General features: G+C 40.0%; 1 protein-coding gene across 1 annotated transcript in view; it reads right to left on the reverse strand.

Annotated features, from left to right (window-relative positions):
* Positions 1 to 13,209: 13,209 nt before the first annotated feature.
* The window catches only part of SLC16A1 (solute carrier family 16 member 1), a 31,781-nt gene continuing 29,093 nt past the window's right edge, over positions 13,210 to 15,897 (reverse strand). Inside the window, exon 5 of the mRNA XM_040337478.1 lies at positions 13,210 to 14,644. Coding sequence (XP_040193412.1) covers positions 14,385 to 14,644 — 260 coding nt within the window. The 3' untranslated portion in view covers positions 13,210 to 14,384. The remainder of the gene's footprint in view (positions 14,645 to 15,897) is intronic.

The raw sequence follows: 15,897 nt of genomic DNA on the forward strand, positions 1-15,897 counted from the left end.
GATTTTTTTTTTTTTACCAAAAATATGTAGAAGAATACGTATCGCCTAGACTGAGAAATTTTTTTTTTTTTCAAAATTGGGCTATTACAGCAACAAGTAAAAAAGTTTTTTTTCAAAATTGTCGCTCTATTTTTGTTTATAGCGCAAAAAATAAAAACCGCAGAGGCGATCAAATACCACCAAAAGAAAGCTATATTTGTGGGGAAAAAAGGACGCCAATTTTGTTTGGGAGCCACGTCGCACAATTGTCAGTTAAAGTGACGCAGTGCCACAAGCTGAAATTTCACCTGGTCAGGAAGGGGTATATGTGCCCAGTAAGGAAGTGGTTAACAAAAGCATTTCTAATGTTTATATTCCTGAGGGAGGCTGCAAGTCCATAAACTGTACATCTCAGGCTCAGGATCTGATGCACTCTCTAATTTCCATCACAAAATTGTGGAGAATACAGAAGCCAGCACCACCTAAATGGTGTTCTCTATATTTAGTTGAATTGCAGACTCCAACTGTGCACTCCACCATCCAACAAGCACAGCTGAGAGGGTAGTTCTAGATTATGGATCCTTTGTCATGCCTTCTGTTTTGGCACATAAGGTATTTGGATTGGTAGAGAACCTAATGTGCCAAAACCACATAAAGCAGACTTGGCTGCACCATACCAGAAAGATGCCTCCTTGGAGGTATAGGACATTGTCCCTCAAAGCCTTCACCCCTTTGGGGATTCCTTGAATATGCAGGAATCCCCAGAACTGCTGTAGGCTCCAACATAGATGGCAATATAAATGTTTTGCATCCACCAAAGCAGGGAGGACAACAGAGAAGTTTAGCAAAGTCTTTAGCCTCTTCCAGTCTAATGAGGACCTGTATGTGGTGGGTTGTGAGGCATAGTGGGTGCAAAGATGGTGACAGTCATTGGGATAAACAGTAACAAATCTCCTGCGCGCTGGTATTTTCAGGAAGTGCTATGGGGTGGTGTAGTTCAATTAAAAGATATCTTCTAGAATCTTGCAGCCCTCAGAATCGTGGGAATTCATAAAACTATAAAAAAGAGAAAAGAGCGGACGGCGCACCGACCTAGTGTGATGCTGATAAAATGAATTTATTCAAATGTTAAAATAAATCATTATACTCACAATATGGAGTTTAAAATCAGGCTTCAAAAGACAATGCAGCAGATATCCAGCAACATCAGTGGAACACGATAATCATTGGAACCAACAGTCGATGTTACAGCTGACGCGTTTCAGGGGCGTACCCCTTTCTTCAGAGCTTAGTGGTCTGCAGTGCTCATTGGGAGCCAGACACTTCTTGAATGTACAAGAGGTGTGTTTTTTTTTCTTTTGACAGTCCCTTTTGTATTTTTGGGGGAAAGAGGGTTAGGGCCAGGACCCCCTTAAGTAGTTGTAGATTCAATTGGCAGACAGCTGTGCAGGGAAAGGCTTCAGCAGGGCACCACATCTGCACATGCAGGAATGCTGTCTCCTATGGCAATAGTCTTTACCAGTTCCTAACTCAAATGCAACAGTTCCTTCAGCTTCACTACAAATGCTTCTTGCAGGTCAACACTGAGCTCCTGGTCTCCCACCCTGAATCCCTAGAGTTCCTCCAAACTTTGTGGTGGTATCTCTCCCTCAAACATCACCCACACTTCCCTGCTGGATCCCTAGCTTGGCACTCCAGATACTTCTCAAGCTTCACCCCTGCTGACCGGCTCAGTCCCTGGCTTGACACACAAGGCTGCTCTGCAAGCATTACGGTTGCTGGTTGGGTCCCCGACTTCATCACCACATGAAGTTTCTCAATTCTCCACAGTGCCCGTTCAGTGGGAATACTGCTCTGGGGCTTGCTGCAGTTACTCACTGTGGTCACTGATAAAGATGGTTGGTCCATTAGTGGCGACAGCTCCCCTTCTACCTCCGACCACCTCTTCAGGCCAACAGAACCATCACTTTTGGTCGGTTTGCAAGCCGCACTCTAAACCCTGCACTCCCCCCTCCTACTTCTGGATAGGCCCTTACAGCCTGGGAGCAAGATGCCCCCAGAAGAGGCCCAAACTCCAGCCTAGCAGCCCGGGGCAAACATCCACCCAGGTGGCACAGAACACCTGACTCCTCCTAAATATATAGGTTCTCCCAGCAGGCCAAGAAAAACCCTGCCCATTGTCCGAGATACCCCATATTCACATAACCTGACCTTCGGTTGCCCTTCTCATATCTAGTACCACCAAGTACCCGGCCACCTAGTGCTAGAAGAGAAAAGTGCAACAAGGCCAAACTTAGAGAAATCAATAGATCTCCATCAAGCAACCAGGATAACTATTCCTGGCAAGTAAATTTGAGAGGAGCTCCCTGCCTAAACTACAGAAGTATTTCTTGTAATTGAAATAGTTTGATTCTGAGATGATATCTTTTCCCTAACAAGTCTGCTGTCCAGGGCTCCAGTGCAGATGGGAGAATGGCACACTAATATTCTACAGCTGCTTGGTACACATGACTCCCAAAGTGCAAGACAAGTTTGCCTAGTCAGTTTAGTCACCGTACTCACTCATGAGGAAGTAAATGATTCAGCAAAGCAAACATAAGCTACAGAATAGTTTGCTGCCCATTTGAAAAACCATTATGAGGGGACTTACTAAAAATATTTAAAACCTCAAACTGGGTTCAATTGACCATAGCAACCAATCAGAACCTAGATTGCATTGATTGCTAAAGGCAACTGAAACCGCTCTTATCTATACAATATCAATTTATTCCCTACTCAATCTATATATTATACAGAAACAATTCTGAATGCACAACCAAAAAGTGTGCAATATTGTGTTTATTTGCACTAAAATTCATTTTAGGGTATTTTTTCCTGGAATATGCGTTGGGTAGCACAAAACATGCAATATAAAAAATTGCAAGTACTACCATTTTATTCTCCAGGGTCTGATTTCAGAAAATACATACTTTTTTGGGAGGTTTACAGTCATTTCTAGTTTAAAAATGAATAAAAAAATGCAGATTTAAATTTGTGCAAAAAATAAATAAAAAATGCCTGGATAGTGGTTAAAGATTGGGCAACATATCGATGAATGACATTTAGCTGACTAAAACACTGTGCATCATAAGCAATTGCCCTTTTGTTTTTAATAAAATGGACTATGCATGCATAATGTGTGTTGAAAAGGCCACTTGTCTGTCAGGAGCCCATGTGACAATGCAGGTGCACAATTGAGGGACAGAGCGTTGCCATTACATTTGATCAAGATGAGAGCAAGCTGCCAAAATTGTTAGTGAATTGCCAGAAATGGATGGAATATTTGTACTTAGAAAAGTTAGTAACGCATGAACACCTTGAGAAATCATTAATCTGTCCACACCACACAATAGAATTTTTAACATTTGAAAAATTTATTACCAAGACTTTATATTACTTTCCGATAGTATTATAGCATTAGACAAAATATTCTGTTTATATGTATATATTGAAAAACAATACAGTAGCTATAAATCCCGGTATGCTGCCAATGAAACAAAGTGAAGCGGTGGGGAGGGGCACTCCATTCTCCATTGCCCTGTATACAAAGGGGCAGCCTTAGGCCTCAGGAGCATGGAGTGACCCCCCACACACCAAATCCATTTGCTTTCTTTCATTGGCAGCACGCCTGGATATATAACTATTCTTACATGTGTGAACAGGACACTGATGTCTGGTGCATACAGCATCAGTGGCATTAAAGTGAATGTAAACCCACTCTCATCCATTCTAAACTACTGCCATAGTGCTGATCTATAAGGATATAGATGCCTCCTGCATGTATCCTTACCTGTCAAATGTCTCCCCTCTGTCTGTTATGAGACTCGAAAAACTGCAGATTCTGTGGGTGGATCTGTTGTCGGGAGCTCGGTGGGTGGAGTTGTGATGTCAGTAGACTCCCGCCCACCTCTGCACTGCCCTTAACATGCATTTTGTCCTAAGTATTACTTACACCGAATTCTGCTATGATCACTAACATCCAGTCAAAATCCAGAAAAGTAACCACGACTTCAGAAAAGGAATAGGGGTGGGAATTAAATAATGCCCGTCTCCATGCTAGTGCATGACATATGTAAATAACCTGTCACTCACAGCAAGAGGGCGGAACAGACCAAGGTTTTTTTTCTGTTAGTCCGATTTATCTCACTGAACAATAAGAGGATTGCTCAGAGCTGGATTAACTCTGTGGCAAGACCGGGCACAGATAGGAAATTTGGGGATTTACGTCCACTTTAACTAATGGTCCTGTATGACACTATGACCCAATGACACTGTGCAGCCTAGCTACCAACTACACACAGCGTCATTCCTTATTGCCACTACTGTCATAGCCGATAACAAACTTCTCATAATTTCAGGCAGGCCTACAGTGAGAAGCAAGTGTTCTACACATTAGTAGGGGGAAAGCAAGTTCTGCATCTGCAAATGAAAAAAACGTACCACTTCTAGAAAATATGCTGCAGAAAAACTTCTTGGTAGCATTTCCAGAGAGTGGTAGAATCCCTTCTCATGATCGATTTACTTCCGATACATAAACTGCTGAGAGAAGCGGCAAATAAAGTAATTTTTTTATCCACAGTAAACAGGTCTCACTGTAGGCAGCAGTCAGAAACAACGCCCAAGAGAGACTATTTTGAGTCTAGAATAAGGAAAAGTTTTAACGTATATCTCTACAGGGTGATACTAAGGGTTACACTGGTACCAGTGTGCCACCGTCCCGATGATATGTGAATTCTGGCTAAGGACTAGTAATTGTGGACTTTGAAGGCGGATAAAAAAAAAAAAAAAAAAGATAATTTATTTTATAGAAAGGTCATAAAAAAACAGTTACAAATATAAAATCAAAGAAATTAAATCAATAACTGGTCCACACAGGTTATCACAATCATAATACAATTCCATCATAAAAGACTCAAAGGAGTACGATCAAAAGTTAACTGTGCGATGTGTAACCAGGTGGTGGGTTTAGAGGAAAAGGAGGGCTCGCTCTACATGTTACGCGTTTGAAAACAACGCTTTCTCAGGAGCATAGACATATCGATATGGTTAACCACGTTGAAAGTAGACAAATCGGTATGTTTACCCTAGCATTTGCCGTGGTTACAAAACCATTTATCAGCTAAAGGTTTTTTTTTTTTTTTTATCGTATGAATAAAAGTTATGATGGCAGTTTGATAGACTTGTATTATGGATTGTGATAACCCATGTGGACCAGTTATTGATTAGTGTTGCTCACGAATATTCGTATTGCGCATATTCGAGTATTCGCGATATATTTCGAATTTCGCGGTGAATATTCGCAATTCCGAATATTCGCATTTTTTCAATTTTATTTTTAAAACAGATCACATCCTATCGACGTCTAAAAGCATTGCTGGTATGATTAGAGACCCTGGGCCGAGTAGCTAAGCTGAGGCGATCCTTTTATGTTGCCGAATATAAAAAAAAAAAAAAAAAAAAAAAAAATTGCGAATTTTCGCTAATGCGAATGCGAAAATGATTGCGAATTTTCGATAACTGTGGTAGGAGAACTCTGATTGTCTCTGATGCAAAAATGAATATTTGTAGGTTTGATATTTTTTTTTGTAAGAAGGAAAAAATTGCGCATACCTTAAAAAAAGGGGAGAATACAGCAGCAACTCAAAAATGTTATACAACAAATTAATACAAGACAGAAAATGGAGTCGCTCTACAAGAATAAAAAATATGTCTAGTGACAAGACATGTGGGCAAATTATAAAATAAAGCAAGCGCAAATAACTTGTGAAATACACAGTGAAACAAATATATAAAGAAATATAGTCCCTCCCGAAACCAAATTGTAGCACACTCTTATCACCTATGGAAGCTCCATAATGGAAAATATAACCTTATCTCTAAATCCCCACCGTTTGCTACATTTATAGGTGACCCAAAATTCAAACAAAACTCTCCAATAGACCTTTCATGGTGGAAGACTAAAAACCTCACTACACTTAACAAATTTATTATAGGTACGAACTTCATCCCCTTCTCCACCCTGAAAGCTAAATATCAGATTCCGGACTCGGAATTCGACAATTTCATCCTTATTAAACAATTTTTCGAAACTCACTTCAAAACCACAAACACCCAATCCCCCTCTCATTTTGAAAAACTCTGTCGCGATTCCCCCAGGAAGAAAGGTTTCATCTCAGAACTTTATTCCATCATGTCTAACAACACAGAGCCCAATAAATTATCATATATGCTAAAATGGGAACAAGACCTTAACTTTACGTACTCCCCAGTAAACTGGGACAACTGTATAACCAATTTACACAAATGCACCAAATCTATTGCAATCAAGGAAACAGCCTTAAAAGTATTTATCAGATGGTATTATACCCCGACCAAACTCCACGCCATTTTTCCCTCAATCTCCTCCTCATGCTTTAGAGGATGTGATGAATCAGGTTCTTTCCCCCACATTTTCTGGTCTTGCGATAAGGTCAAGAATGTTTGGTCACAGCTTGAAAGCTTCGCCTCCAAAATTTCAGATAAACCAATCACCCTTACAATACATAACTGTCTACTTTTCTCCCCCATCACAGACCTTTCCACATGCCATATGAGACTCATCCATACAATATGTGTAGCCATACACTGGCTGATTGCTTCTCAATGGAAATCTCAAATAATCCTCCTAAATCCACTCAAACACAGAATTAACGAGATAAATTTGATGGAAAAAATCTCACATACGCTACAAAACACCATGCACATTTTCAACAATAAATGGTCCCCCTGGTCTGAATATTCACCTCTCTTTTTTAACACAAACTAATCCCTTTATTATACCACATTCCTTTTAACATGGCTTCCCTCAATATTATTTCAAGATCCCCCATGGTTTTTTCCCATCTCTTAAAAAAAAAAAAAAAAAAGCCTGTTAACCCCAATTGCTTTGCTGTGTCATATTATTTTTCTGTTTCTGATATGAACTTACCGCAACTTGTATAATTATGCTGTATTTTTATATATATCCAACTATGTACCGCTCTTTATCTTTTGCAATAAAAGTTTGTAAACAAAAAAAAAAAAGAAATATAGTCCCAATAATAGAAAAATAATCTTTCATAAAAATGTCTTTGATATGTGAAGTGGAAAAAAGTCCAAAGCATGCAGCATGAACGTGTTCAATCTTCAAGGTGTTTGATTGACAAACGGCTGTGACAGATGGATAGAGTAAAGAATCACCACCAATGCAAAACACTTTTTATTTTCTATTGTAAAATATCAAGAATATTCTGAGCCAATCAGAGTGCTCCTTCCGCATTTGCCGAATATTCGCAATTATTTTGTATTGTAAAATATCACGAATATTCTGAGCCAGAGTGCTCCTTCCACATTTGCCGAATATTCGCAATTATTTTGTATTGTAAAATATCACGAATATTCTGAGCCAGAGTGCTCCTAGCGCTGTTGTCGAAATTTCGCCATCAATATCGCATTCGCATTTTGCGAAATTTCGATAAAATATCACGAATATTCTGAGCCAGAGTGCTCCTACCGCAGTTATCGAAAATTCGCAATTATTTTCGCATTCGCAATAGTGAAAATTCGCAATCATTTCATTTCGATAAAATATCACGAATATTCGAATTTAGCAAATATATCTCGAATATTCGACTATATATTCGAGATATATCGCGAAATCGAATATGGCGTATTCTGCTCAACACTATTATTGATTTAATTTCATATTTGTAACTGTTTTTTATGACATTTCTATAAAATAAATTATCTAGTTTATCATACTTATCGTGTGCCTTCAAAGTCCACAATTACTAGTCCTTAGCCAGAATTCACAGATTTTGAGTCTAGGGCTTGCATAGATACCCCATCAAAATGCACTATTGAGCATTCAGGCTAGAAGGATGGAGCTTGTACATTACATTATATGCTGAGGTTTCTGGCTTGCTCTTTGGCTGTCCAAAAGGGCCTTTAGCAGTTTAGTTGCAAAGACAAAAATCCACCCTTCCCCTAAGGCTGGATTCACACAACTGCATTTTTGATGCATTTTGCAGAAATGCAGGGAATTTTTTTTTAACATGGGTTCCTAGGGAACATGTTCATCAATGCATTTTAGTGCTTCTGCGTTTTTTGGAAAGGGTCGGGGACTTTTGCATGCAATAGACTTCAATGCACCTGCACCCAAAAAAAGTAGTGTAGTGTGAGGGGGTAAGAGCTTCAGGGTAAACAAAGTTGCACTGGGGACCCACGCCCTCTATTGAGAAAGGTTCTTCCATTGTTTATGCTGCTTGTAGCATGATCTCTGAATATAGGGGGATACAGACTCCCCCCAGGGCAGTCTTAATAGTATGGGCCCCTGGTAATGCTCTGGGGCCCCTACAATGATGACAGTGCAGGTAAACAGACATCAAGTAGGTAGGAGGCAGACTGCCTCCCCTGTATCTATTACTTAGTGCCATCATGGGACCCCCAATTTCAGTGCAGCTGCTTTGGGGAAAAACAGGGGCCCCCATGCTGCTAGGGCCCCTGGGCAGTGCGCCCTCATTAAGACAGCCCTGACTCCTCCCCCCCCCCCCCATTTATAGATGCAACATAGGAGGGAAGGGGGTCCCTAGTGCAATTTCTTCAGTTGCTTGGACTAAAGCCGTCAGAAAGAAGAGCCTCATGAGCCAGCCAGAGGAGAAATTGGGTTGGGAAGAATGGGGGGGGGGGGGGGGGGGCTTGTTAAACCATCAACAGGCTGTAAAACATGTAGCATGGTAAGAAATGTGGCATTAGCCTTTAGAAGCTTTTCTTTCCCCACCCATGTTTTCATGCTGATCAGTCTGGTTTAGGATGCAATACCAGCATTTTACTCTTATGCAGCACAACACTGGCAAACCAGCACCATACTCAGGATCTTGTGTATAATATTTGAAGCCACTGAAATTCCACAGCTATGTGACGGCACTGCCAGAAAGAAAGCTCATGCTCCCACAGGTGCCAGCTTTATAGAAAATGACAATTAGTAGCGGTTAGCATGTTTTGTGAAGGACATTCACAAAGACACGTTGGCAGCTGCTACACTTGTCCTCCAAGGCGAATGTAGTATCCGGCTAATGTTACCACCATACCAAAATTTTGGTATATTTTAAATGATATTTCTCCATCAACCAAAAAATCCAGAAGAAAAAAAAAACAATACTAAATGTTATAAATTGAGTTGCAGTTCAGCGAGTAAAATAAGTATTTGATAAGGCAAACAAAAAATTACTTTCTACTTTGTGGAGAAACTCTTGTTGGCAAGCACACAGGTAAGACATTTGTTGTAATGACCAGGTTTGCATACACCTCAGAAGGGATTTTGGTCCACTCTTTTACAGATCTTCTCTAAATCCTTAAGGTTTCTATGTTGTCACCTAGCAACTTGAAGTTTCAGCTCCCTCCATACATTTTCCATAGGCTTAAGGTCTGGAGGATGGTTAGGCCACTCCATGACCCTTTTGTGCTTCTTCTTGAGCCACTGCTGCCTTGGCAGTATGTTTTGGGCCATTGTCATGCTGAAAGACCCATCTTCAGTGTTCTGGTTGAGGGAAGGAGGTTCTAATTCAAGATTTTACAATACATGGCCCATATCCATATTCTCGCTCTATATGGCGCCTGCGCACCGACGTTCGGCTACTTTCGGGAACCCATGACGTGCTGTATGCGACAGTCGGAAGACTGTCAATCAAATAGGAACGCCCAGTCCCGCAGCCCATACCCGGAAGCCATGGAGAACATCTCTAAAACGGTAAGTACTGCATTGATTTAAAAAAAAAAAAACACTATTCTGCTTCGCACAATTAGCCTCAATCCAATGTTAAAAATTTATTTTTGGGGTGAACCTCCACTTTAATGAAAGTGACATGGTTGTGGAAAAGCCTGCCTTAGTCTGGCAGGTGGCTGCATGTTCTGAGAGCTAGAAAATCGTATACAAATAGGGTCCTGGTCCAGCTCTAGGGATGTACATTCACTGAGCAGTTTGGGTGTTATAGACCTTCGGGTAGAGGGAATGTTTGCATGAGCTTTTGCCATGGTTAACCTACAACTGGCATCAGTGAGGTTAGGTACTCGCAGAGTAGGGTGAGGAAATGAGGTAAGCATGTCCACCAGCCAGGTATCAACCATCCTGTAGAAAAGTTCTTGTGGTGAGCAGGCAAGAAGAACCCCCTTCCCCCACATATAATACCATATAAAAGGACTCTTGTCAGAAGTGGCTGTAAATTGTGTGATCTATGGTGAAACTTCAAACAGACCTGGAAAAGTTAAAACACTAAGAACACATTTCAAACATTCTTAGTTTCCCATTTGTTTTACCATATAAAACTCATACTATTCAGAATCCACAAACACAACTAATCATTATAACTCAGATGCTGTGTGGCCAACAGTTTAATTCAGAGGGTGACCCAGTCTTACCTGTCCATATAGGGTTCAGGAGAGTGACCCTGAACCTGTAAAACACCCGGCAGCCAACTAAAACCATTGCACCAAGTGCCCAAACAGTATCCTGTACCTGAAGCAACATTACAGGCCGCCTCCACAGTGTGAAATCTGGGTTCAAGTCCCAAGGTTTTATCAAGTTTGCACCGATTCCATCGTATTTATATTTTAACTGAAGAAGCAGAAAGAAAATCTAGTTAAAGAATCTTACCCCAACATTTCATACTCCTGGTATGTGCCTTTGTACCATATACTCATGTTCGAAATATATCCTGTTCTTTGTATTGCTTTACCACTACAGAAACGCAAAGCATACGTATTGCTTTCTTTACACATCTATCCCAGTGGGGTCAGTTTTCTGGCTGTGCTGGGAGCAAAGCCTGCTTGTGCATTGCCACAGTTACAGAATTCCTTGCGTTACTGTAGTGGTAAAAAAACTTACATAAGCTGCAAGGCATAGGTCTGAAGGTAGCCTAAAGGCTGAAGAGCTACTCTCTTGCAATTATGCACTTTTGCATGACCTACACTTGCATGAAAGAGCCTTACAAAGTGTAGTTTGGTTTTCACTGTAGGAAAGAAACAAAATTCAAAAGTTAAATAAAAGTAACATTTTTATTTGAAAACAAGTTACATACAGTACAACAACCTTCATGTGGGCCCATATCAAACTGGAACGTTTCATTCATTTTGTTGCCAGTGGTCTGTTGCTCTGGCAGTAAAGTGGTTTGCCTCAACAGAACATCAAGACAGGTGAGGCTTCATTTTATATGGAGGTGAGGCATATTTAAAAAAATAACTCTTGACATTATAAAACTACAAGACCAGCAAATCACCAATTAAAAAAAGGAGGTAGCAATAGTACAAGATAGCAGGCCATATATAGAGATATAGCCCAACTACCATTTTTTTTCTTTACGTTCGATACAGCGGGCAAGAATTGGGAACCTCTGATCAGATTTTTCCATTTAGGTTGTCTTCTCATTTCCCATCCTAGCAATATTTTTTGTGTGGGTTAAAGTGGTTGTAAACCCGTTTAACTTTTTACTACAGCTAGCCTGGATATCTCCTAAACCTGCATGGTTTAGGAGATATCCCCCCTGTGTCTGCATGTGCCAAAGTGATCGGCACATGCGCACTGAAGCAATGGCATGTCTTGCTGCTGCTTCAGTTAGCTGTGCTGTTAACGGCGGCTATGCATACTAGCTCATTATGCCTTTGATTGGCAGGTTTTAGTTTATTTTTTTTTTAATTTACAGGTTTACAACCACTTTAAAGGATGTTTGAAAAATAGAATTGCAGGATCCCTAATGACACAAATACAAATCTTAGAGGTTCTAACCCTTCAAACTATGGAAAAAAATGATAGGTGCGCTGTATAATGGAGGTAGGGAATCATGCTAGCTATATAGTCTTAAAACAGCACTTTTACAGGTAGTGACTAGCTTACGTGTAACAATCTACTGAGCAGAATTTGACTGAGAAAACTTGACCGAGTATGTTGGAAAAGTCAACGTAGAGTGAAACTGTAAATACAAATGTCTTGACTTGCATCTTAAAAATTAGTCACTACTTGTTGGTCAAATGAGCAGGGCATTTAAGATTCCTCCATATGAACAGTATCAGTATTAAAAAGACAGAAAGAAATTTGTCTGGACGAGTTGAATTTCACACTCATTAATGACCATGTCAGGCCACCATTAGTGGCTTCAATAAATCTTGGGGTATTGGGATACCTTACACTGCCCGAATTTTAGGCAAGTCCCACTAAACCAGCCAAAATTCTAGCCATGGGTGGCCCTGCAAGCACCACCAGGCAAATTTAAAAATAAACCGAGCCAGGTAGTGAATATTTCTCCATCCATGCAGTTCTAGTGGATCGAAAAATCTATTGATTTTCTTATTCAGCATGTGTAGTCCCGCTTTAGCTCAGACTTATGCTGCCTGCATTTAAATATTGGCCAAATTTTTTTTTTATTATACATTTCAGGTGGTAAAGAAAATGGTTAATTTTGTTTTTCTGCCATTTGAAATCGCCACTGAAGATTTGAACTCCTAGCGTCACTGGTATAGAAGGGATGGAATGTCTCCAGCGTGGGTACAGACCGGAGACTGTTCAAGGGATTGTTGCTCTTTTCTCACCACTGAGCTGCACAATTCTGGATAAAATGAGAATCACTTTTTTTTGCTTAGAATAAAAGATCACGATTCTCAATGTAACATCTTTCGCATTATACGAAAAAAAATAAGTTGTTACTGTTTAGTTTTTTTAAAATGTATTAAAGTGTATTTTTCCATAAAATTGCGCTTGAAACAGTGCAGCGCAATTACAGTGCAACATAAAATTTTGCAGCGACCGTAATTTCATTCTCTAGGATGTTTGCTAAAAATACCTATACCTAAACCTATACATATTTTGGGGTTCCAAGTAAATTTTTAAAAAAAATACTGATTTAAATGTGTTGGCAACAAGTGTCAGAAAAAGGCTTAGTCTTTCAAGTTGTTTAACTGAACTCATTTACAGACTGTAGTTCATCCCTTTGGTTTTTATCTTAGAGCAATTTTGTGTTAAACCTTGCAGGGTGCCTTTGACAGCTCTGAGCAGCTCTGCACGTGTTACATGAATCGTGGAAATCGTGGAAATGCCGGATGAAGATTGGGGGGGGGGGGTGGTTGGCTGCCACTCTATTTTAATATTACAAGTTATTTAAATAGGATTTTTCACAAACAAAAAAAAAAATTGAAAATTGAAATTTATGGATACCACAGTACCCCATGTTTTATCCCTTTAAATACACTGCAAGTACAGAAAAAAAACTGTTGGTATGCCAGAAATATAATACACTCTTGCGTTTATGACAAAGGGTCTCTAAATGTCAAAAGTATCCGTGGTCCACATCGCTCTTACCCCAACTTCTAATGGATTATAAACAAACCTTTCCAATTCCCTTCCCATCTTCATACCCCCCTCTGTGCACAGACAGAGCACACCAAAGTGATCAGCTCACAAGATTTCTAGTAAAATCAACAGGTATTTTTTGCACAGATATTACAAACCAATTCCAAAAGAGCAAAGGAGCAACCAAGAAAGGTTCAACGTTTACATAGACATTAACAAAAGTAGCTTTTGCTATAGACTAGGCAAACTAGCAAATGTTCAGCATGCCTAACTTTAGAAAATTATGTGATAAGGAGCTGACCTTTAGAATGCTGGAAGAGCTTTAAGAGATATCCACAGCCTTCTATGGCAGTGAAAGATTTAATACTGAAGTGCGCACCACATCTGCACAGATTTAACAAATTCACACAACAGCCACATTACAGAAGCTTGAAAAAATATCCTAATATACATCAGCCTTTTCTGCTATAATCAAAGCTTGAAACATGTCCTCTGGACCCGAGGAGGGCAAGAAAAATAAAACATTTAAAATACCCCCCTCATGGGAAGAGGTCAATTCCAATGTTTGATATATTGTAGCAGCATCTGAATCTTATCCCGTGAAGTCCTTGGAAGACAGAATCCAAGCATTGCGTATAGATGGGGTTTGTACTGTCCACTTGTTCCTATTAAATAAAACCTTCAAATAGATGGCCGCTACTTGTCGCAGCAGTCTGCAAACTACATGAATAAAAAGCAGCCAAACTGACGAGTTTAAAAAGGGAGGCTGAACAGATTGTGTGAATAAGGCACATGTTTTAACATTCATAGAACTGAAGAATTAAAATAAGCAACGTTTAGTTTCTGTCTGATGAAATGTTTGTGTGCAAGCTAAAAAAAAAAACATGCGCTTCAAATAAGGCTTTAAAAATCGAATTCTATGCCAATACTGGGCTAGTGTGACGTATCAGTGTCACCCTGTTGATGGTTACCACCCAGCACCAGAGGGGAAAAAAAATAAAAAAAAATGGTCCTATATGTTACTTTCCTCTTCTTTTACAACAAGATCATCTGAATTCTGAGGAAGGACTGAGAGTTCATTGTTGACTTTGTGTTCTGCTTCGCCGCCATTTGCTTCTTGGCTCTTTTTTAGCTCCTCTGCTTTCTGTTCTTTTGCAAGAAGTCTGTAATGGATAGTCATCCCAATAATCAGGTAAATTGCAGCTACGATGAGTACTACCCCACAAGCTTGGTAAGTATACTTGTAGTCTCCATATATGTCATTTAATTTGCCTGGGGGGAAAAAATAAATAAAAAAAATTCAATGCAATTCTCATGCTGAATGGTAGTTACAGTATGCACAGTGATATATATATATATATATATATATATATATATATATATATATATATATATATATATATATATATATATATATATATATATATATATATATATATAATCTCATGTGACAGCACTGAAGAAATTACACTTTGCTACAATGTAAAGTAGTCAGCATACAGCTTGTATAACAGTGTAAATTTGCTGCCCCCTTAAAATAATCCACAGCGCCATGAATATCTAAACCGATGGCAACAAAAGTGCATACACCCTCAAGTCAAAATGTCCAAATTGGGACCAATTAGCAATTTTCCCTCCCCGGTGTCATGTGACTCAGTGTTAGGGCTCTTTCACACGTCCGTTCCGTTCGTCCGTTTTTTGGACGTCCGTTAACGGACCGCAATGCTTCCCTATGGGCTAGCGTCCGTTAGCGGATGAGCATCCGCTAACGTCCGTTAGCATCCGTCTGCGTTCAGTTCCGTTTCTTTGGACGGAAGAAAACCCTATTTTTCTTCCGTCTAAAAAACGGAACGGACGAAAAACGGACGTTAACGGATGATACGTTTATCATCCGTTCCGCTAACATCCGTTTTTCTATGTAAAAAGCCGGAAAAACTGATCTGAAAAACTGAACGGACGTGTGAAAGAGCCCTAAGGCTGGGTTCACACTACGGTTTTCCCGTCCGTCAGCCGCATACGATTTATATGAAAAACCGTATGCGGCTGAAACGGACGGGAACGTATGGAACCGCACATATGTGCGTTTTCCATTGACATTAATGTTAAAGGAAAACGTATGCAGTTGCCATACTGTTTTAAAAACGACCGCAAAACCGTGGTTAAACACGGTTTTGCGTACGTTTAAAAAACGTTTTGCCAGCAAATCGTATGCACCCGGATGCATCTGAGTGCATACGATTTGCAATGCATTGTCTATCTATACGTTTTCCCGTCCGTGCCCGTCCGTTTTCAATACTGAAATCGTATGCGGCTGACGGACGGGAAAACCGTAGTGTGAACCCAGCCTAACAAGGTCTCTGGTGTGAATGTGGAGCAGGTGTGTTAAATTTGGTGTTATTGCTGTCACGCATACTTGTCACGGGAAGTTCAACGTGGCACCTCATGGCAAAAAACTGAGCATCTGAAAAAAATAATTGGCATAGGCTATAAGATCATCAAGACCCTGATCCTGAGCTGCAGAACAG

The sequence above is a fragment of the Rana temporaria genome, chromosome 2, assembly GCF_905171775.1.
Source record: "Rana temporaria chromosome 2, aRanTem1.1, whole genome shotgun sequence".
NCBI classification, from domain to species: Eukaryota; Metazoa; Chordata; class Amphibia; order Anura; family Ranidae; genus Rana; species Rana temporaria.